This window comes from Triplophysa rosa, linkage group LG13 (assembly GCF_024868665.1).
Source record: "Triplophysa rosa linkage group LG13, Trosa_1v2, whole genome shotgun sequence".
In the NCBI taxonomy this organism is placed as follows: domain Eukaryota; kingdom Metazoa; phylum Chordata; class Actinopteri; order Cypriniformes; family Nemacheilidae; genus Triplophysa; species Triplophysa rosa.
The window spans coordinates 21,224,844-21,246,956 of NC_079902.1; the positions used below are offsets into that span (position 1 = coordinate 21,224,844).

At 37.9% G+C, this 22,113-nt stretch overlaps 1 protein-coding gene across 5 annotated transcripts in view; it reads right to left on the bottom strand.

Annotated features, from left to right (window-relative positions):
- The window catches only part of stox2b (storkhead box 2b), a 56,587-nt gene that overhangs the window by 19,075 nt on the left and 15,399 nt on the right, over positions 1-22,113 (bottom strand). Inside the window, exon 1 of one of the 5 annotated variants that reach the window (XM_057349357.1) lies at positions 12,907-14,382. The exons of 3 other annotated variants lie outside the window; for them this stretch is intronic. In XM_057349357.1, the coding sequence (XP_057205340.1) occupies positions 12,907-13,072 (166 nt within the window). In that variant the 5' untranslated portion in view covers positions 13,073-14,382. Of the gene's footprint in view, positions 1-2,151; positions 2,282-12,906; positions 14,383-22,113 lie in introns of those variants that run through there. One more of the 5 variants, XM_057349359.1, reaches the window with a different exon arrangement.

A 22,113-nucleotide genomic window follows, 5' to 3' on the forward strand; every position in this document is an offset into this window, starting at 1 on the left:
TTTGTTTTGCCTTGTCCTGTCTGTCTCCCAGTCTGTCTTGTCTCGTCTGTCTACCCCTTGGTGAGCACCTGGAGGTGCTCATTAAAGGGGGGGCTTCTGTCATGGCTCTGCTTCATTTAGTCATGTTTTTCTTGGTCCTGTAGCAGAGCCATGACAAAGCTTTTGGTTATGTGTGGAGAGAAACATATTATTGTCCTTTTGACAATAGTATACATTCTCTCCAGTGTCTCGTCATTGGCCCCGCCCCTCTCGTTTCCTTGTTACCTTTCCCTGAGTGTTTTATTACCCACACCTGCCCTGTGTCGTTATCCCTCGTTTGTCTTACCTATATATACCCTCTTGTTTCTTTGTCCTGTGCTCGTGGATTGTACTGCGTTGTGTATGTGCTTGTTCCTGTTTTTGCCAGTGTCCTGTTGCTGTTTAAATCCCAAGTTAAGTTGAGTCTTTGTAAGTTTGTTAGTTAGCGTTTGTATAGTGTGTTCTTTTACCCTGTCTTAATTTTTTGTCCTGTCAGTTTTAGTATCTAGTGTTGTTTGGTTTGCCCCATCGTGGGTTTTTGTTTTGTGTCCTGTTTATTATTTATATTAAAAGCCCTTGTTAACCCCTTCATCGCCGCTGCCTGCATCTGGGTTCTTTCTCCTCGCATTCCTGACAAGAATCGCATTCGAACCCATTGGCCATTATTATTATACATTTTGTCCACACTGGATGCGGCGCGGCCACTAATAATGAGATTTATTATTTATTTACATTTATCTTCTGGCTATAACATATGTATACAGTAGGAAGATAGACAACATGTACTGTATAACAATGAAGTATGAATATATGCACAAACAATGATTGGTATTACAAACTGGTGTTCATGGGGTCTGTACTGTAGGTCTTCATCGCTCTTCACTCTCTATATGCGCACTTTTAGTGTGTTAAATGCGACTCTCTGTCTTTAGGTTTGTGTATTCTCATGCTTGCCTTTGCACTGCGAGTCTCTGGTGACTCCACACGCGTCTACCAAAACGGGTTAACCACGCCTACTTACACTCTGAGGAATACACGGAAAAGAAAAATCTCTTACGGTTGACATTTTATTCCGCGGTAACGGCATATTCCGTCATTCCGCCCAGCCCTAGGTTTAACACTAGATGGTGATACTGACACCTGCAAAGCATTAGAATTTAAGGAAATTCCCTCTAAAGTGGCATGGATCTGACTAAATTGCGATTTTACGTTTCATCTTCAGCACTAATCAAAACATCCAAAAGCTGTCAGACTGCATTTTATTACACTGCCAATCATATTCATGTGCCAGCATGTTTATGCCCCGTGGATCTGCCTGACTTCAATCATGGCAAAACTTAAACGAATAAGATGTAGTCTTCAAGAAAACAGAACATTTCACTACTCAAAAAACTGATCACCTACATAAAAAAATTAAGAAAAATGAATTCTTGGTTTCATGACTCTGCTCAGACGGAGACATCAAAAGCAAGCGTCTGCCCGTTTAAAACATGACCGCTTTCCACGCACCCTCAAAAGACCTCATGACCGTGATGCAACTTGAGCTGAAAACACAGAAATACGCCCCACTGTATTTTTTAACTCGTATGATGGCTACAATATAATCATTTTGGCAAGTAAAGGTTTGGAAATGAACAATCCTACACGTATTGGCAATTCTCAGCAGCGTAGCAAAGCTTTCCAACACCCGCTTTGTCATTCAAATCGTGCCCGTTGACACACCAATCGCTATAGCAACATTAAACAAACAAATGCGAACAAACAGGAAACACTGCAAACATTATTAGGGGACAGAAACGTAACATATTGTAACGCAAAAGCTACATTTCCAGGCTTAATGTTTTACGTTTACGATCTAGAAAATATTCTCAAAATAAAACAATTTGCATCACCTGTGAAACGACTTTACTTTTCTTATGGCTTCACCACAAGCCACACCACATTTTTTAACCTCTTGCCTTCCAAATATCCACATTTGTTCCTCGCCGAATACCCTTCGTTTCAAATACACCACATTTTGGAAGCAAAACGTGGTGTGAATGACGTTTCATTATTTATGAGCATGTTAAAAGAAGTCGAAAGCAGACTCTAGATTTGAACACACACAAACATCTACACACACAATTTGCTTACCAAACCCGTAAGCTGTCAAGTTCAAATTGTGGAGCTCACATGAAGGTATGTTTTCATCACAGAAATACCGTGAAGACAGCACATCTCTCTCTCTCTCTCTCTCTCTCTCTCTCTCTCTCTAGCGTGCTAAAACTCTCAGGTGCCTGCCAGGGTGACATCACTATAACGTTGTGTTGTGTGACCCTGGGGATATGACACATGACTCCACTGCTGTTGTGCAGATACTTAAGAGAGGCGTGTGTGTGTGTTTATGAGTGTGAAGGGTGTATGCTTTGCTAACAACAGATCAGATCATGCTTGTATTTAAAAGTTATTTTATATGATGAGAGACCCTGAACAAAAGACAATGTTCAAATTGTTCAAAAAATTCAGACATTTTAACAACTTGGAATAACATGGAAGTATTTGACACCTTGCAGACATGAATTACAGCAAATGTAGTTGTATATTATAAGGGCTTATTTATGCGTTTAACTTTTTTAGATTAACGTTAAAATATTTAACGCAGCATTTTGGCATATTTGGTCATCCTTTGTCTAGCGTTACAATATATAATCGCACTCTTATTCATGTAAAGGCCTTTAAACCATTTAGGCGTGATTTGAAACCGTTGCTTTGACGCGTTCAGTATATATAAACAGCTTCTAGCTGTGGGATGCGTCACAACGCAACGCGACGGTGGTCCAGTCTGGTGTATACAGTCACGGCCTAAAGGCTGCGTCAGTGAATCTCTGTCAGGCAGCGCACCAGTATTAAGTTCTCTTTCATAATTGAATGAAAAAAACACAAGATTATGTCAGACCGTTTTGTCTAGCATTTTCGTAAGCACAAATTTCAATGTGTTAAATAAAATCATAAATGAATGCAAAGAGTTGTGAAAATGGGAAGGGCGTCAGACCTGCGTAGAGCGGCAGCTCTTAAAGGGGCCGCATTCTTAAACCTGCTGCTGTGACTCCTGTCATTAATGTTAATCAAGAACAAAAGAGGAAATCAATGTGTTTTGTAGCTTTAATTCTGTATTTAATTTATCATTAAAGACTGTAAAGTGTTTGAGAACTTAATTAAATTTCTGTATATTTCCTACCTGTTAGACATGGTAGCTCTCAATACTGTACTTCAGTATTGAACGGCTATTATTAATGTTAAAATAAAGAAATAAATCATCAATTTAATGGAGACATCAGTTGCAGTACTAATATCAGAATGTTGGCTTTCATTCATAAAATGGTGTTGTTAAAGAAATCTGTTGTTAAATGTGAAAGTATATTTAAAAACATGAATGTTATGTGTGATTAATCGTGATTAATCACAGAAAAAAAGTGTGATTAATCAGATTATCATTTTTAATCGACTGACAGCACTACATATTATATAATTATTTAATTATAAAAACAAATTTTTAGATTTTTTTGGAAAAATTTGACTGTTCCCTCCTACAGAAGAAAATGCTCTGTCTAAAATACATTTTATCATATCTTGCCACCTAAATGACCAATGATTTGAAAGTAGGGTTGTTAAACGATTAATTGCAATTAATTAGTCTAGTCTAGACTTAATATATGTCTGTGTTCTATGCATATTAGTTTTGTATTTATTAACACATACACATTCAAATTTAAGAAAAACTTAAAATATAAACATTGATAAACGTTTATATATAATTTAAATGATACATAAATATAAATAAATACATGTAAAAATTTCATAAATGTGTGTTCCTGTATGTGTTTATAAATACAAAATTAATATGCACAGTACACAGAGATATATTATGTAAACACAAACCTTTATTCTGGATGCGATTAATCATTTAGCAGCCCTATTTGAAGGTTTGCATTTTTTTCTAGAAATCCACCTAAGAGTGGCTTACCCATAATTATCTTTGCACATAAAACTAGACAAAGAAAACATACAGGAGCTTTACACGGCACCTTATGAAAGAATCTAGAATCTACTCATGTAAATCTCACTCAAAAATCTGTATAAATAACCCATCAGGTTTAACGCACTGAAGGTCATTGCAAATAATAAACAACAGTCGGATCGGATTCAGCACATTCAAGTTGGTCAGAAATGAGGATTTGAGTCCTGTCGCTCTGGATTAAAAAACACTCTAATCTCTGCGCTAGAGCTTCATATCTCTGCTGGGAATTTTGGGCTTCAGTATGTATTTGATAATTAATTTTGGCAAGAAAATGAACCAAAGGAAAGTTGCCTACTCACATTGCATGTTTAATTTTACGCACGTGCATTTGGGATAGTTGCATGTGACTAGACATGTGCACGGTTAATCGCGGTTACCACTAAATCCTGCTGAAACCGAGATGGCTGCGATAATGCAAGGTATCGATTATTTTATTGATGCGTAACTTGTCCGTGAAGCATGGCTCTGGGATCAGTAGGAAATGCTGCTCGATCTAAAAGCAGTGCGAGTTTGAGTCACTTATAACGTGCATTTGAAAAAGCAACACCCGTCAAACATGATCATTATAAATATACTTTATTATCATGAAAATACCTGAGGAGGCTTGAGGAACAGTGATAAAAACATGTCCTTAGGCATTTCCTAGAACTACATGTATTATGGTCTTCTTCTGCAGTGCATATTTGGAGTTTCTGCACGAGAGCGCCCTCTGGCTTTTGGATGCAGCAGCATTTTACCGTACTTCACTGACAAGTTGTGCATAAATCACGTGATATATATTTTCGGTTAATCGGGCAGAAGTCTACATGTGACACTATAATAAACACACAATTTCATTTCAAATGAATGACACACAGCAATTGCAAGTTTCCATTCATCATTTAACAAGTGTTCTACAGTGTGTCGGAGGGATAAAAATACACAAAGGCACACGTAACAGTGATCTAAACACGCCACACAAATCAGATCAGATCACAACCGCCATAGAAACATCAATGCCTTAAACAAAATGCATTTAAAATGTACGTTTTTTCTTTCAATAGGGAAAAATATTGATGATTCATAAAGAGAAAATATATTGATGATTCATTTTACCCTACAGACTGTCAAGTCAAATGCTTTCTAGAATAATATCACCCACAACCGACAGACAAGTGACAAAATCACTGTGTGACTGTGACAAAGCTTCAATATTTCAACATGAAAAATGTCAATAGAATTATAAAACAAACTTGCATTTCTTGCAAGATCTATTTTTGATCTTGTAAGGTCTATCTGTTTCAAACAAAATATATGAGGTGAATATAAATGTATGTCTTATATACAGTAAAATAACTGTCTGAAATGTGTCTGTGCTGGTCAGACAGTGAGACAGCTTTAAAATCCAGACTGTGTGTGTGTGTGTGTGTGTGTGTGTGCGTTTCTCCACAGGGGGCATTGTTGCATCAGGCAGCCGTGGGGTAGCTGTGGGTTAACGGGTTCATCCTGTATCCCAGCATGCACTGCTGTATCCTTTATGCCACACTCGATGTATGGGAGCCAGCGTGAAAGGAGATGATGTGCGCATATATATATATATATGTGGATATGTCAAGAGCAGTTACTAGAATGGTACCAAAAGCATACCTTAATGCAAATAACATGTTGCATTTTTATGCAACCTGCCACCGCATACAGTTGAACGCAGGAGCAGAAACGCACACTACAGATTAGTACTGTGACTTGTTCACCTCAACAGCTGTCAAGGAAACTGAGAAACTGCAGAAACATTTTCACAAAGAGCAGGTTTCACACGCTTAAAACAAACCCTAAAAAACTAAGAGGGCAGATCAAGCCACCTGTAAGAAAGAAAAAAACATCTCAATTATTTCTCCGAGACATCAATGAGAGCCAAGGAATTCTTTCTTTTCCTAAAGTCTCCTGAGAAAAAAAGAGGCAGATATCTCACAAAAGTCTCCATTAGAGTTTCAGAAGATTTCTCAACAACGTCACCGGAGCTCAGATTCTGCAATCTGAAGTCAATATTATTGAAGATCTCAAACATTTCTCATCCCATTTACTTAAATCGAGATTACATCACCAAAACCTTCTATATTCATTTTACAGCTCTATACTCTTTATATACCTCTACCGATTGTTTTTTTTTTAATGTTTTAACTACCATTTGAGACTAAGTTGATACAACTGAAACACAGCTGAGAAATCCATAAAATCTGTTAAACTTCGAAAGAACAACCTCTGAGCAATAACATTTTCCTCAGGGCACTCAATCTCCAGACAGGGCCAACAAATCAGTGAAAACATCTGCACTAAATGTCCTTCAATGTGAAATTGAGTCCTTCAGTAAACTATTCAGACTCCATATGCATTATGACCTCATTACAGAAGGCTCACTGTGGCCCAGCGCAGCTCAGAATCTGAAGTACATCACGTTAAAACTCGATTTGACTTCATTGTCAAAGCATCATCTTACCAGCATCGGCTCTGAACTGCAACATTCATTTAGTCTTATGGCAAGAGGCTTGTGAATGACAACAAACATGAGATACTCTGAAATGAATGCCACCCTCTTCACGGCTGGGAAAACCCACAAAGAATTCTGGGTACGTTTGAAGTCCAAAGCTTTTATATTAGGATTGTTGGAAGAAGCTGCAAAGCCCTCTTTAAAATGAGGTGATGACAACCTCGCCCTGCATGTATTCTTGTCATACAATATGCAATTTATGATTTGAGCTCCGTTTCAAAGTAGGTTTGATGAATCAAAAGATTAAAGGAGCTCCCTAGAACTAAAAGAAAACAAAGCCAACATTTAAAAGAAAGTACATTAACAGACTTAAGTCGTCTTTGAAAACATCAAGGTTTACAGCCTCTCTGCAAGAACAGACAGAACCAAAGAAAGTCATAAGTACATGCCTAAGGTGGATTTTTTTATCGCTTAAGGGGTCAAAGGGGTTGGGTCAACAGAGATCTTGCAGTTTACAAAGTAGTGTCAGTAAAGGAAGGAACAGATGAGAACGGAGAGAATGTTTGAAAGACAAATTCAAGGAAAGGGGAGTAAAAAGATTGTAAAAAAAATGTCTGGATGTATCTACAGCTTTTGACAATGTTGATCTGTGCTCTCTGTTAAACGGACGTCATAACAGTAGATTATCAAAACAAGCTGTTGAATAGTTTTCCAACTAACCTTCCGCTTGAACCCAAAACGGCTCCAATAATTCTGTTTTGACAATTTCCAGGAGTGATTCTTGATCAATAACATATGCGATAGTTTCACGTGATTGAGAAATGCCATGTGGTACATAGAAAAAGTCACTACTGGCAAAGTTTTGTCACCAAAATGACTAGATATTGTAAGATTACTGGACAAAATATCTAAAACTGTTATCAATTAGTAACATTGTATTTTGTATTTCAGCGATCTATTCTAGTATTCTAGTATATGAATGCAAGTTGTGCTTATCTAACACATCATTGCATTTAATTTGTTAAAAGTTTGAAATCGCCATCTCTGAAAATAAGAACGCAGTAACACTGATGGTATAAATTTTGAGAAGAGCAAAGAGAGACTCATGAGAACGAAATCTCTAGAATCCAAATAAATCACAGACAATGAAAACATGGTGTGTAACAGTGTGCATTCAAGTGTTTGTGTGTGTGCGTTTATATGGCGAGTACATGGCATCTCCGAACGGCCTGCCAATACTTCAGCCTTCCCATCCAATCAGGCTCTAGAAAAGTCTTTCTATTCACTGCATCCAAAGTGTCTCTGCATGAATCTGGAAGAGGGAAGCATCGAGCACCAAGAAACAAACGCAAAGCATTCACAAATAACAATCAAACTCAAACACGCTCCAAGAATCAAAACAGCTTGTGGTACATAACAGTGTCTCTAAAGCCACCGAGTGGGAGCACAGTGGACCATTTTCTCAACAAACCCACAGCAATTCAAAATAAATAATACTGTATCTGATGTCTGCTGAGATGGTAATGAAACACATATGACCAGAGATGTCAAATAGCACACAAGAGAGGCCAAAAATATGTGAGTTTGTTATCCCTTACGAAACAAAAATATATGGGAATATACTGGAAAATATAATGCAATACATAAAATTGTTGCTGTCCTTCTGAAACCTTGTATATGCCAAATTTGCTGTTTTTCAGGAAATGTAAAAAACGCTAAACTTTTTCAATGATTGCATACTGTGTTGTCAAAGTTGACAAGCACTTTTTAATACCTTTTATTGGTTAGATATTTGCAAAACGCAGTAACATAAAGGGCCACTATTAATAATGATTTATGGCAAAAAATTAAAATCACGAAATATGGAGATAAGAGGTTTCAGAAAGACAACATTTCCATGTTTTGGAACCAAGCGCTCATATTTTTTAATAAATGAAAAGTGGAAATTCCACAATATTTTGTAATATATTCATGTAGTATTCTATACATTGTCAACTATATACATAATTTTATATACTGAGAGTTAATATATAGAAAAATATATTTTGTTTGCGTAAGGGACATGTGCAAAAGGTCTTCTCCATTTTTACATTTTTTTTAAATTTTATAAGGTGGCCGACGTTTACGCATTTTATTTCCAAACGATATATTATTGCATTGAGTGTGTATTACGTACATGACCACATATGCAGTGGATGTTTACCTATTATTATGAAAAGTAGACAATATTGGAACAAATATTAATAAAAGTTTTTATGACACAACGCATGCAGAAAGTGCTTCGGTGTGCATTACTAAACATAAAATGATATGTAATGGTTTAGGGAACATCGTGTCTAGACATGCTTGCATTAAAATAACATGCAGCTGCCACACTTCAATTCACAAGCAACACAAACAATAGTCTATTCATATTTTACAGCTCATATAATTAAGCAAAAGTTATTTTTATCAATTAATTAAATAATTATTTTAAAATACTTTTTTTTTTAAGATTAGTTTTTTGCCATTTTGGCTTTAATTGTACAGCTTTTAGTGGTAGAGAGGACAGGAAGCGAAGTGGGAGAGAGAAGGGGGTGGGTTCGGGAAAGGACCACGAGACGGAATCGAACCCGGGTCGCCCGATGCGCAACCGCGACACATGTCGGAGCACTGCCCACTTGGCTATCGGCTCTGACTTTAAATACATTTTTATTAAAAATCATTAACATTCAATGTATCTTAACTAAATAAAAACATGACTAATACATGCATGGTCAAGAAATTATTTTTTTATCTGTGTGAAAAAAATAGCTGGAGAAGCTGATTTGCTAATTGGTCAAATACAGTCACATGGTTCAGACATCCAATCCTGCCCCATCTAAATAATAATCAACTATTACTCGCTGGTTCTGTAGGATCAGCTGTTATGCATTTCAGAGCTTTAATGTGATACCATGCCGAGTCTGATTCTGATGCAGTCAGATCCCAAATAATCAATGTACAAAAAACGTCTGATTGCAGACTGAAAGAGCCTTTCAAGATGAAAACATATCAGATCGGGGCATTTGGTTAATTTAGAATAAACTGTTTACAATCATTGTACTCCAGATATTGTAAGCCCAACAGACCCAATACCACATGTTCCACTAAATCTGGGTCTTATTTTTAATATAACTGGAATAAAAAGGTGACGTAGTGCAGATCATCTTGAAAAAACTATGGGCCGTAAGTCTAGTAAGAAATAGTTTGACTGCATCGATCCGACTACAAGGGATTTTGTCATTATTCTGGTGAATCCCACCACAATCCCTGACCTGCCGTGAAGCCTCAACAGACTTCCTGCAAGACATGCAGGGGTTCAAATCCCATTAAAAGTTTCCATTTTAGGCAACAAGACAAAATGATCTTTAATCTCAACTGTAGCACACCAGAATGCCAAAAATATATCACCTACTGCCGCACATTTGAAACTAACGCAGGCTCTCCTGAACACACATCAACATTATCCTGCTAATGACGCTGGGAACTCCAAAAAGCCCCCTTTAGCCGGTCTGGGTAATGTTGTGTTGACTGATAGCCAGATAAGATACCAGTAAATCTCTCTCCTAAGTCACCCATGACCAAAAATCATTATAATTGTTATAAAACTTTTCTTGCCTGGGAATACGCTAAACTGGCGATGAGAGACTAAAAATACGACCGGCCTAGTGAAAATCTAAATCTCTACAAATCCTTCCAACCACAGCCGTAAGTTGTCAACCTTGTCCGCCGATCCTATTGGGTTCCCATTTGCACGGATGCAGCACACGGCGGTTTTCCTACCGACCTACATGGATACACATGGATACATGCGAGGAGAAGTGTAGATGTGTAATGTTACATGAGAAAAGCACAAGGTCGACCCCTTAGTTTTTACCTTCCCGTTCCCAATCAACACTCCCTTGCAAGAAGGCAGAACAGAAGTCAGGCGGTTCGTACAATCCATAAACTTACTCAACCGGCAGAGCGCCACCACCACCCTAAAAATATCTCTAAGCCATGTGAAGAATTTGGAGTAATTTGTTTTCTGCAGGTTTCAACCGATATCACGGGCTGAAGTAAAATAGAAAATAGTTGATTGTCATTTCTGTCCTGTGTGACAGCAGATGAAATAAAAGGGTGTTTCTAAGAGCCTCAGAGAATGTGAAACAGCCCCAAAACCGTAAAAGGTCACCCAACAAATGAATGTTGTGTGAGGAACCAGCAAAACCTAAAGAAACCTATGAAACAAATTGGATCTGACAGTTACATCAGAGTGCACGATTTTCAGAGATTAACAGCAAATATTTTCAGTCTGTTCTTCACATAAAACTATCGTTGGGATTTAGATGATTTGGAATATATTGCACAAGTCAAAAGGATGGTGTTTCTAAGACTCCCTGGGATTTCAGAAATCGTGGAAACCCAGAGAAGGCCACTTGAACATAAACTAACAAAAGACTTCATCTCCTAACAAAAACCAACAGTCTTGCATACTTTATAAACCCTGACCACAGGAACTGTCATCTGCTTCGATGAAGATAATGTGTTTTAAAGAACTGTACAGTACAGTCAACTTTAGATTCACAATATGACTATATATTTAGATGAGGCAGTCCACTATTTGACCAAACTTTACAACAGAACGCCTCGCTAGTTGATGAATCAGAAATCAACCTGGGTTCACAGCCCCACACATTGAATCTCAAGATAGTGCTTTGGGCCCAAATGCCACACAATGACATCATTTAACCTCTGACCCCCACTGTTGCTAAGAAACATGAATACTCCTTCAATTCTTCAATTCAGCTTGCATTCAAAGTTTATCCAACAGCACAAATCAGTATACGTTTAAACTTATCTGTGCATCTTTACATACGTCCCCTAAACGAATGATTCGCCAACCAAAAGATGACAAGATATTATTGGGATCAACAAGCATTGTACCTTACTTCAGGGTTCCTATTGTTAGCAACACTGTGAGAGCAAGAAGGTCTATTCTCATTTTAGCTGGTGAGACTGCTGGACATGGACTAACAGAAGAGGGATAGGAGGTAATCCACACTCGCAGCCTCTTAAATCTCTTGTTAACATGGAGGAGGGCAGCAGTAATGGGGGATCTGGCAAAGAGGTAATAAGAGTATATTTAACGGGAGTTCACTGTTGTTTCAGGACTTGAGTTTGGGTCTGGAATCTGTCTGCAGTGATGTGGTATAATGACACCCAACAGAAAACCTTAATGAACCGATCAAAATATGAGATGCAGCTTACACTGTTACCAGTCAAGATGCATAACTATCGGACCCTCCCATAGCGATAAAAACACGTGATTAAACATAGCCCAGACCCCCCAATACAGTACTACCACACATTTTAGAGTGGCCTTTTATTGTGGCCAGCCTAAGGCACACCTGTGCAATAATCATGCTGTCTAATCAGCATCTTCATATGCCACACCTGTGAGGTGGATGGATTATCTCGGCAAAGGAGAAGTGCTCACTAACACAGATTTAGACAAATTTGTGAACAATATTTGAGAGTAATAGGCCTTTTGTGTACATAGAAAAAGTCTTAGATCTTTGAGTTCAGCTCATGAATAATGGGGGCAAAAACAAAACTGTTGCGTTTATAATTTTGTTCAGTGTATGATACAACTACAACTGGTCTCTGCATATTAAAAATTAGGCATGAGAATCATGAGAAATGTAACAATTCCGGTTATGAATCCAATTTCTTTGAAAAATGTAGGTTCCAGAATAGTTTCATTGATGATTTTAAACAGATTAATAGTATAACGTATAATGTTGAAAACAATACTAGACAAACAAAAGAATATTTGCATATGTGGTAGCATATTTCAATTCTTAATAAAATATTACGGCTTACTATAAACTCACTGTGTGTATGTTAACCACATCTCACAAAACATCATTTGGTTCCAGTATTCAAGTAATGGAACTATGAATAATAAGCTTTAAAAGCTTTCAAATCTAGTGACAGAATAAGCATCCAGATTCAAGCATGATTTGTGCAGGACATTAAACTATCAAATGGATTCCAAACCTAGTTTTGTTTATTCTTGTCCTTAAAAACTTGGAGTGGCCACTTTGCGTGAGCTCCAGATCCAACAACACCCAGCCTGCACTCACGCAACACAATTTTCAGACTGTGTGGAGTGAAAACTAAAAATAGATGACCTGCATCTCTAACAACAGACATAATCATCTCAACGGCCGGATTGAAAATCACCGCTTCGCTACAATTTCTGCACCAGCTCGGAAACAGAACGAGTGGGATTAGATTGAAGAACAAACGCAGACGGGTTTAAAAATCACAAACCAATAACGCTTCACTTGTTCAGACTGACCTGTTATCATGAATCCTCTGGGGGAGTAAGAGAAGAACTGTTTAGGGTAGTGTTTATGGAGTCTGTAGTCTTTCTCGCTCCGTGACCGGTTGCGTTCAGAAGCCCGGTCGGAGAACTCAGAACTGGGCCATGCCCTCCGAAGAGTGGTGCTGCGTGTTTTTTTCATTGTGAGCCCGGAAAAACGCAGCGTCCGCCACACCTGCGATATCACCAACGCGATCGCGCTTCGGACATGTCACTCTTTCACCTCTCTCTTCTGTTAGTCCGATCCGTGGGTTGCAGATGCATGCAGCGATGCATTACCTTCCTAATCCTGGATTATACTTTCTGGCTTCAAGTGCAAAGAGAGGCACACATGCACGCTCTCACATGCTCTGCGATTTCAGCGCCATGTGGATGGAAGACGAGGAGGTGCGTGGGAGTAAAGGGGGCGATGAGACACGCTGGGGAGAGATGGGAGGAGGGGGATGCGGAGGGATCAGAGCGGGGGGCTGAAGGGTTTTCGCACCGTGAGAAGAACCCTAGATTCAGACAAAAGATCAATTCAGCTGAGCTTCAGTCCACTAGTGCAGAACCACAGACAAAAGACTCCCTCCAAAAACAAATGAGAGTTTGAAAAGCGAAGAACCGCGGAGGAGGGCAAGTAGAAAACGCTCTCGACGTGTGCAGGGCAGGGGTCCGTTAACCATGCAGAAATCAAGTACAGAATATCCAAGTGCCCCCTCCTCTCCGATTCGAATCCTAGAAAACCAGACTTCAATTCATGAAGAAAAACAACTCACGGAGACGTCCTGATGTTCTGCAGGAGTGCGCTGGGAGAGAGGACCATGTGAACAAATCTGAGCGGATCTCTGATGCCTTCATCACTTGTGTGATAAACATTAATGCACACAATTTCACGTCTGAGCGGGACTCATGCAGAGCTGAGGAACACCACACACACACACACCTCCTCACAAATGCTTCTGGAGGAGCTGTCCGTCTCTAGACTCGTTGATCCGGTCAGGGTGCGCTTCTCGCAAGAAAACCTTCAGGGCTATCGCTCTAGCAGTCTGGCAACCTGCCCAAGCCAATGAAAACGCATCACTGTATTTACACACGCAAGCTCTTGATTCAGTCAAACCATCATAGCCAAAAGCGTGCGAGGACAGACGTGTCGCTTATCAACAGGGAGCAAATGACAAAAGAGCTACAGCTTGCACTGCTATCCAAACTCCCTGTGCTCCCTCTCGTTTGTTTTTTTCCTTCTGAAACCCCTCCTTCCTTCAGGCAGTCATTCGCAATTCACACTAGCTCGTGACGGTCGAAGCACCAGCTGCAGGAAAATTCCTCTGGAATGCATTTAAAACGTTCGCCGCACGGCAGCCCGAGCGGGAATGGGGGTTCGGTGAGCAGCGCGGGATGGGGTATGAGTCCTCCCTCCCTCAAACGCTCGCTCTCTTTTCTCTCTCGCTCAGCCGCACTGTCCTCCCCGTCTACCTCTGCTGACAGGAGCGCAAATGCGCAGCTGTTTGGAAACTCAGCCAATCAGTCTATGACAGCACGAGAGAGAGACAATGTGACAAGACTCTTTCTCTCTCTTTCATACACACATTGTATTTATTTAGTTAGTGACGCTGAGGAATATAGTGAGCGCAGAGGTCCAAATCCACTGGAAAAAATCATTTTCAAACTTTATATTTTGTTTGCTAATAAAAATATGTACATCCCTTAAACATGAAATATTTACAGGAGAAAGGAAACTAGAAAAAAATAATTTGACAATAAGGTATGAAAAAACGGTTCTTTTTTAAAGAAGATTGTTTCTCCTTTTAACCAAAAATCTCACTAAAAAAATAAATATTGTGTTTCATTTTGCTTCTCCAGTAAATTTGTTTTGTTGTAAGGATGTTTGAATTTTTTATGGTATTTTACAGCATCTGCATTTAAGAAAAAGTTTACATTTTTAAAATGTAAAATTGCAAAAACTGCATGCATTTGTCAGATATTTTTATCCAAAGTGGTTAACAGTGCATTTTGAGTATACGTTGTTATTAGTCCAGACTTTTCCTGGGATCGAACGCATGACCTTCGAGTTGCTAACACAATGTTCAACCATTTGGGATACAGAGGACTCTCAAATTGAGTTTGAGTTCGCAACAATTTCTCAAACTGTCTTTAAAACCACCAAGATACCGTTCAAAGAGAGTTCAATATGACTTCCTTATTTGAGCAATAAGATACATACATTTTACAGCTCTATTCTCTTACTGTATCTCAACAATATTCTTATTTGTCTTCCTACATCTTTCTCTAAGACATTGAAACATGCTTCGGAGTTCTTTAGACATAAAAATGTCCATTAATACAGGATCTATTAAAAGCACCACGTGTCATTTGTTCCAGAATAATTTGGCTCTAGTTGTAGTTTTTAGAGTTGTATTTAACTAGGCTTCACTTCATCTCACTCAGCTCCTCAGGGCAGATCATTAATCAGAGAGAGGATGGTCCTCTGTGCCCGGCCAACTGAACAGCGCAAAACTAATGCCTTTCCAATAAGCCACAGGTTAAAGGTCACCCCTTTATTATGATCAACAGTCTATGGCCAACAACCTGGCCTAATCTTTGACTAAGTATAAAATAATCTTTATGAATGAAAACAAATGAAGACGTTGCAGGATGAAACAACCACAAGAAAACAGCCAAAATAAAAAATATTGGATGTGACAATTTAATACAAATAATAATACTAAGCTCTTATATGATTCAATTTAAAATGTAATTCTATTCCAAAGAAAAAGCCCTTCAAACTCGTTTGAGTTTGGGAAATGGTTTGGATGAGCGCTGATGTTTTGCAGGCAGAACGTGTTGGGTTACAGAGCTCCTAACGGAGTCATGGAGAGCAGAAACCTGCTGCAGGTCAACCTTCACCTTGGAGCACGAGTACAGACTTTGCAGGAGTCTTGGCAAATGCTGTTTACAACTTTCTGTGAGGCCTAAAAGTTTAAAGGTACAAAATGTATCTAACCCGTGTAGCTCTGGTAGAACATTGCCCTAGCCAAGATCGCAGGTTAGATGACCAGGGAACACCTGAATTGAAAGCATGTATGACTTTGGTTAAAGCATCTGACAAATATATAAATGCATGTTTTAGATTTGCTGGTTTAACATTCTGTAAACAATCAGCATGCTGAATTATTTTGCTGTGTTGTTTACTATGCAACTAGGGATGGGTATCGTTAAGATTTTATCGATATCGATACTGCTTATCGATACCGGTACTTATCAATACTGTTATCGATACTACGCTCTATAATTTGATGCAAAAACACATGATGTGACAAGATGTTAAACATTTTAAGTTTCTTTATTACAGTTGAGCTTTAGAACGGCAGTTTACAAATACTTCTGAGCAAACAGAAAATGCCACATAACAAAACGTGTGTGTGTTCCTTAGCATACCACTTACGGCACTTAGCATGTGCATAGGAGCACATCATAATGTAATTCAACATATTTACTTTACATCACTATGGTTATTTGGCTGGTAGACCGTATTTCTTTTTTCCTTTCTGGTTTTAGGTCTACATAAATTTAAGTACTATTAGTATAATAAAGTAATTTTTTAAATTATATGTACTATTTTTTATAATTTTACTAGCACATTTACTTCAATTTACTAAAGTAAGTAAATATACTCCGTGGCCGAATTATTAAAAACAATGTTATAACTTGTTCTCAAATAAAGGACTTTTATTTTGACGGGTTTCCGCAAAGGGGTGTTTGACGGAAGCTTCCTCGTTGTGAAACACAGACGCTGAAAACTCCACAAGCGCAACCATGCCACTCTTTCACTCATAAACACACAAAACAAGCAGATTGCAAATACATCGCGGAAATCATATGACCCTAGATATCACACATACGTCGAGGAAACTTCATCATTTAGGGATGGAAATGACAGGCAGCAGCCTCTAATTTGTCATTTAACACACGAATACACAGATATAAAACAACGCAAGTATCGATAACAGTATCGTTTGTCATGAAGCTTATCGATACTCTGGTATCGACCCAATTATGTACCAGTCCAAAAAAGCACCGGTTCTCGGTACCCATCCCTATATGCAACTGTTGCTTTCGTCCAATAAAAACGCTGGCAAGATGGTTTCCAAACTGGAAAAGCATATGCAGCCATTTCATGCCTTGCAAACCCTTAACGCTTCATTCCTCTCTTTCTCCACGGCCGCAGAGATGCTTTTCACGTCCAGGCTTGGCACGTAATCTCCGGGCCACGCTACAGTGCCAGCTCTAGGGGTCCGACTTCACGTTATTCTGGTCTGCTGTTGGTCGTATTTCAGGCTGTGTAATGTCAGGACCGCCAGTGATGACAGGAATGCAAATGAAGGCCCACGCAGTACACGCCTCTCCTTCCAGAGAAAGCTGACAGCATGACCCCTGGAGGGTGTCAATGAAGCGTAGTGCAGCCAGGCGTAGAACGATCCATGGGATTGATGGGTTGGCATCTTAAAAATTTCTTAAGAAAACTTCTTAAATAACTACTTGAGAGTTGAGAAAACCTTAAATGACAAAATATACAAACGGTTAAAAGTAAAGGTATTCTGCAAACAGCTCCCTTCTTTCCTTGACAATAGATCGGAATTCGACCAGTTTTATATACATATACACAAATATATGTAAATAAACTATAACATATCTATTGTGTATACACTCAGTCTACTCCATTTCATGCCAGACCCCCCATGTCTGAGAAAAACGTGTTGTGAATTACGACCCCTGCCCCCCGCTTTCTAACCCAACTGTGTTTTCTCTCTCACACTCTGCTTTTTTAAAATATCACCACAAGATCCGTAAGAAGCAAACTGATACTCCCACGCCAAACAATCCTAAACACGCCTCCATTACGGAGTGTCAGAAAGCGCTCGGAGCTACACAAACAGCTGTGCTTGCCCGTGTTTAGGCGGTTCAACCTCCAAAAATTCCACAAATCGCACTAACAATCACAATCGTAATAAAACAATTGGACAACTCCATCTTGGGCTCAACTTGTTTTTTTCTGGAGGCTGTTATTTTACGGGATGAAATTCATCTCAAAATGATTAACAAATGCTTGCGCAGTCATCCGTGAACATGATACATGTTACGCATGTATTTTACTATCCACGAACAAATGCCTTATGATTTGAATCTGTGAAATTTAGATTTTTATAAACATGAGACGATTTGTACAAATAGAGACAGATTTTTGAATACAAATGTTGTATTTTGTGTTAATATATAATCATTTTGCACACACCAAGGACAAGTTGTGCATTTGTGGATCAGGCAACACACGTGCATTCATCCTGTTCTGTGCATTTGAATTTTAATACTTTCGTTTCGCCGTTTTCAGCATTACACAACCCACATACAAACAAGCATCAATAAATCAGCTGACGTCTACACGTTATTTTTCTTTAATAAATGTCTCTCATTCCGTGTCTGTGAAATTCGGAACCGAATGAATATGAATAACTTTGTACAAACGGTACAATATACTGTATATTGATATATTGATATTGATAATATATATAAAAAATATATATTATTTGCGAATGCAAATGTTCTCTTTTGAATTAAAATATCATAAGTTGCGCATGTCTATTAGAAAACGTGCATTTGTGGATCAGGCGACACACGTGCATTCATCCTGATCTGTGCATTTGGATTTTGAGACTTGTTTCAAAATTTTGAGAATTTTGATTTTGAGACTTTGTTGGACAATCCACACACAAATAACTTCCGATCCACACACAAAGAAAAGCAACTACCACTAGATGGCAGTCTCACGGAGCTTTACAGAACTTGTTGGCAGACTGCATATATATGACATTCGGTTGACGTTATAATCTCTGTTTTTATCACATGACCAAACCAACTTCATGACACAAGGCTCAGTTTGTTGAATTTTCATTCTTTTTTTATGTAGTGTATGGCTTCACAATAGCCTACATTGCTTGCATTCAAAAAGGGCTCGAATTTCGCTGCGGGACTGCACATAATTTGAAATTTTCCCGTCTAGCTTTAATAATGTGAGAAATTGACTTACAATCAAAATGACGATCTAAAATAACCCGTTTTTCAGCGTATTAGGCGTGCGATAAATTTTTAGTTCACATACATTTATGTTTATTTTGGGTAGAATAGCGATGAATAGAGATTGCATAGAAGTGCAGTATTGCACACTGTTGTAATTGCACATGTGCAAATGTTTATAAATAAAGCTTTACGACTTAAAGAACATATATATGGAGGACAAGAAATGACGCAAGTATAAATACATAAATGAATATATTAATACATGTTGAGCCATGCGTGTATTGGCCTAAGCCCTGTGTACGACAGGCCTTGAGCCACAATGCAAAAAATTCTGCTACCGATCGATTCTTTATTCTGATTCATGGCACCTGATTCAACTCATCAGGTCATTAGTAAAGCATTTCGTAAACCGGTTTGGTTCTTTCTAAAGCCAAAGAGCACACGTGTGGAAGAACTCCGTTCAATACCAACCAAAATGCCTGAGGTATGCTGTGATGGAGGTCTACAGCAGAGAGGTTGTGTTAGTGGTACTGCCTTTGATACATTCTGATAAAATCTGCATTATGCATCATTTGGATGTTTGGAAAAATGCAAAAACTTAATTTCCGAAGTATTTATACAGTGTAAATTAAAACATTTCCGTGAAACATGCAGTCCTTATTTGCCATTTCAGTACAAACCCTACAATTTAATGATGTGATTTAAGCCCTGAATCCACTATAATCTTTACGGCCTGCCATGTTTACGAGCTCCTAAATTACTACGGAATGTCACAATCTTGGCCTTCTGCCCAGCTTTTACCACTTTACGTTTGCATAAAGTTTAACGTTTTCTAACTGTTCTCACTGCTTTACACCTGTAACAATCCCACGATCCCAACACAAACCTGATAAACCTAGAATGCCACAGGCGGTCCTACACAATTCATCCAGAAACTCTACACACATACTTGCTTTGGATAACAGCATCTGTCAAATGCCTAAATGTAACTAACCTGCAATGTTTTGTACATGGGTACATTTTAGATGGTTTGCATTATAACGACAGCAAAATAAAGCTTTGCTGTCTGCTCTTCATTTTACAGCTGATACCAGATGAATGTTTTACATTATGTAGTTGGTCGGAGGACAAACATCTGACAAATGCAGTGAGTTATTTAAACTGGATGTGTTCTTTTCCCTCATATATCAAACTGCCATATAAACAAAAGGGACATATCATGGAAAACACAAGTTTTCTTACATTTATGAAGTAATGGATCTTGACATACTATAGATTAAATATACTCATGATCCCATACTTAAAGGTTACTCCTCAATCCACTCAGACTATTTATCAAAGCTAAGGTGCCAGAATGGGTCATTCATAAATATTTTGTGTTGTGACATCACAATGAGTGGACCATTGCACGACTGCCTAAGCTTTCGTAACAATGTGTATTTTTGAAAGGCTGGGTTAAAAATTCTCGAAACTATTCTTAAAACAATGTATTGTTCTTAAGATAAATTATAGGAAGCTCATACAAATAATAAATTCTCAAATATTTTAAGAACATCCTCATTTTTTTCAAAAGAATAAAATGGCATATGCTTTGTAAATCAATCTTGAGAAAAGTTTTTTCGGGAAAACAAAACATTCCTGACTTTTTTCTTAACTTAGATTTTAAGAAAAAATATGGCAGTTAGGAAGAATTTTCTTCTTAAGAATGTTTTGTGAACCCGCCCCCAGATCCTGATCCTGAAAAATCCCTGGAAGTTTTTTTAATGTGTGCATTTCACTTCAGAAGATGAATACATTGTGAACCCGAATGCTCAAAGTAATTAAACAGATTAAGTAAAAAACTTAATTTTATTGAATTTTATTAAAAAGTTCAACTTAGATATATTAAGCTTCTGAAACATATTATTCCTTTTTGAGTAAAGTATAATGATTATTTTTGATTAACTTGAAGTTTTGAGTCAAACCCAAAAAAGCTAATTTGCTCCTTGTTCAATTTACTTAATTTAATGATGTTAATTCAACAATTGGTTGAAAAGGATTTCCAGTTCCCAGCAAGCTTTGCGTCAGACTGCATTGGGAGAGTACGTTTTGAAATATGATTATTTTGTGTGTTTTTCAGTCAAGTTAAAGACTTGATAGCGTTTAATGTTCATTTATCTTGGATATTTGAAAGAGTTATATTTTTCAGTTTGGTGGTTACCATTGATCAGAAAAGTGGTGCATGTGCTTAGGCTGTTGGAGGCCACATGTAATCTGTAGCATGTGTTGTTTAACCAATGAGCAATAACTGTGCTAATACCAGTTCTGAAATCAGTTTCTTCTTGCTCATTTAAAAGACTAAGGCCCGGTTTCACAGACAACGCTTAGTTTAAGCCAGGACTATGTCTTAGTTAGGATATTTAAGTCGCTTTTATTAAAATGCCTTAGATAAAAACATTACTGGTTTGTGATACAAATCAATGGCACTGACATATTTTAAGATATGTCAGGGCAATTTATTTTCAGTTAAGACAGATCAAACTTTCATTTTAGTCTGGGACTAGGGTTAAGACTTGTCTGTGAAACAGGGCATAAGAAATATGTATAATGAATGAAGCTAAAAAATCAAGTTTAGTCAACAATACTTCTTTGTGTACTTATTTTTAAATTTCTGCCTACTTAATTTCATGAGAAGGATAAATGAACATTTTAAGTCATGCTAAATAGAAAAATTGAGAACTTGAATTTAATAGTAATCAAAATCTGAAAGTTCTGCTTACTTAAACCAAGAACTTCTTAAACTTTGACTTAAACTTTGAGTTTTGCAAACTTATCCGGGTTTACAGTTTATAATATGAACTTCGCCTCCCACCCAGCAGATATTGCCGTAGAATGCCCTTAAGTAAAAAAATACACCCTCTGCTAAGAGACTTTTTCGAACACCCAGGGATATAATCACAGTAGAAAAACGCTAACTGAAGTCAGAGTGTGTCCATCAGCCGTTTTTCTTAAAAAAAATCAAATCAAATGTAATTTCAAACGTTCAGAGAAAAGGTGGAAAATTACTGATAATTTTTTTTTTAAAGAAATATTGAATAAAGTCCTTGTAAAGAAAGCAATTTGAATTGAAGGGTGTGCAGAATGCTAAGT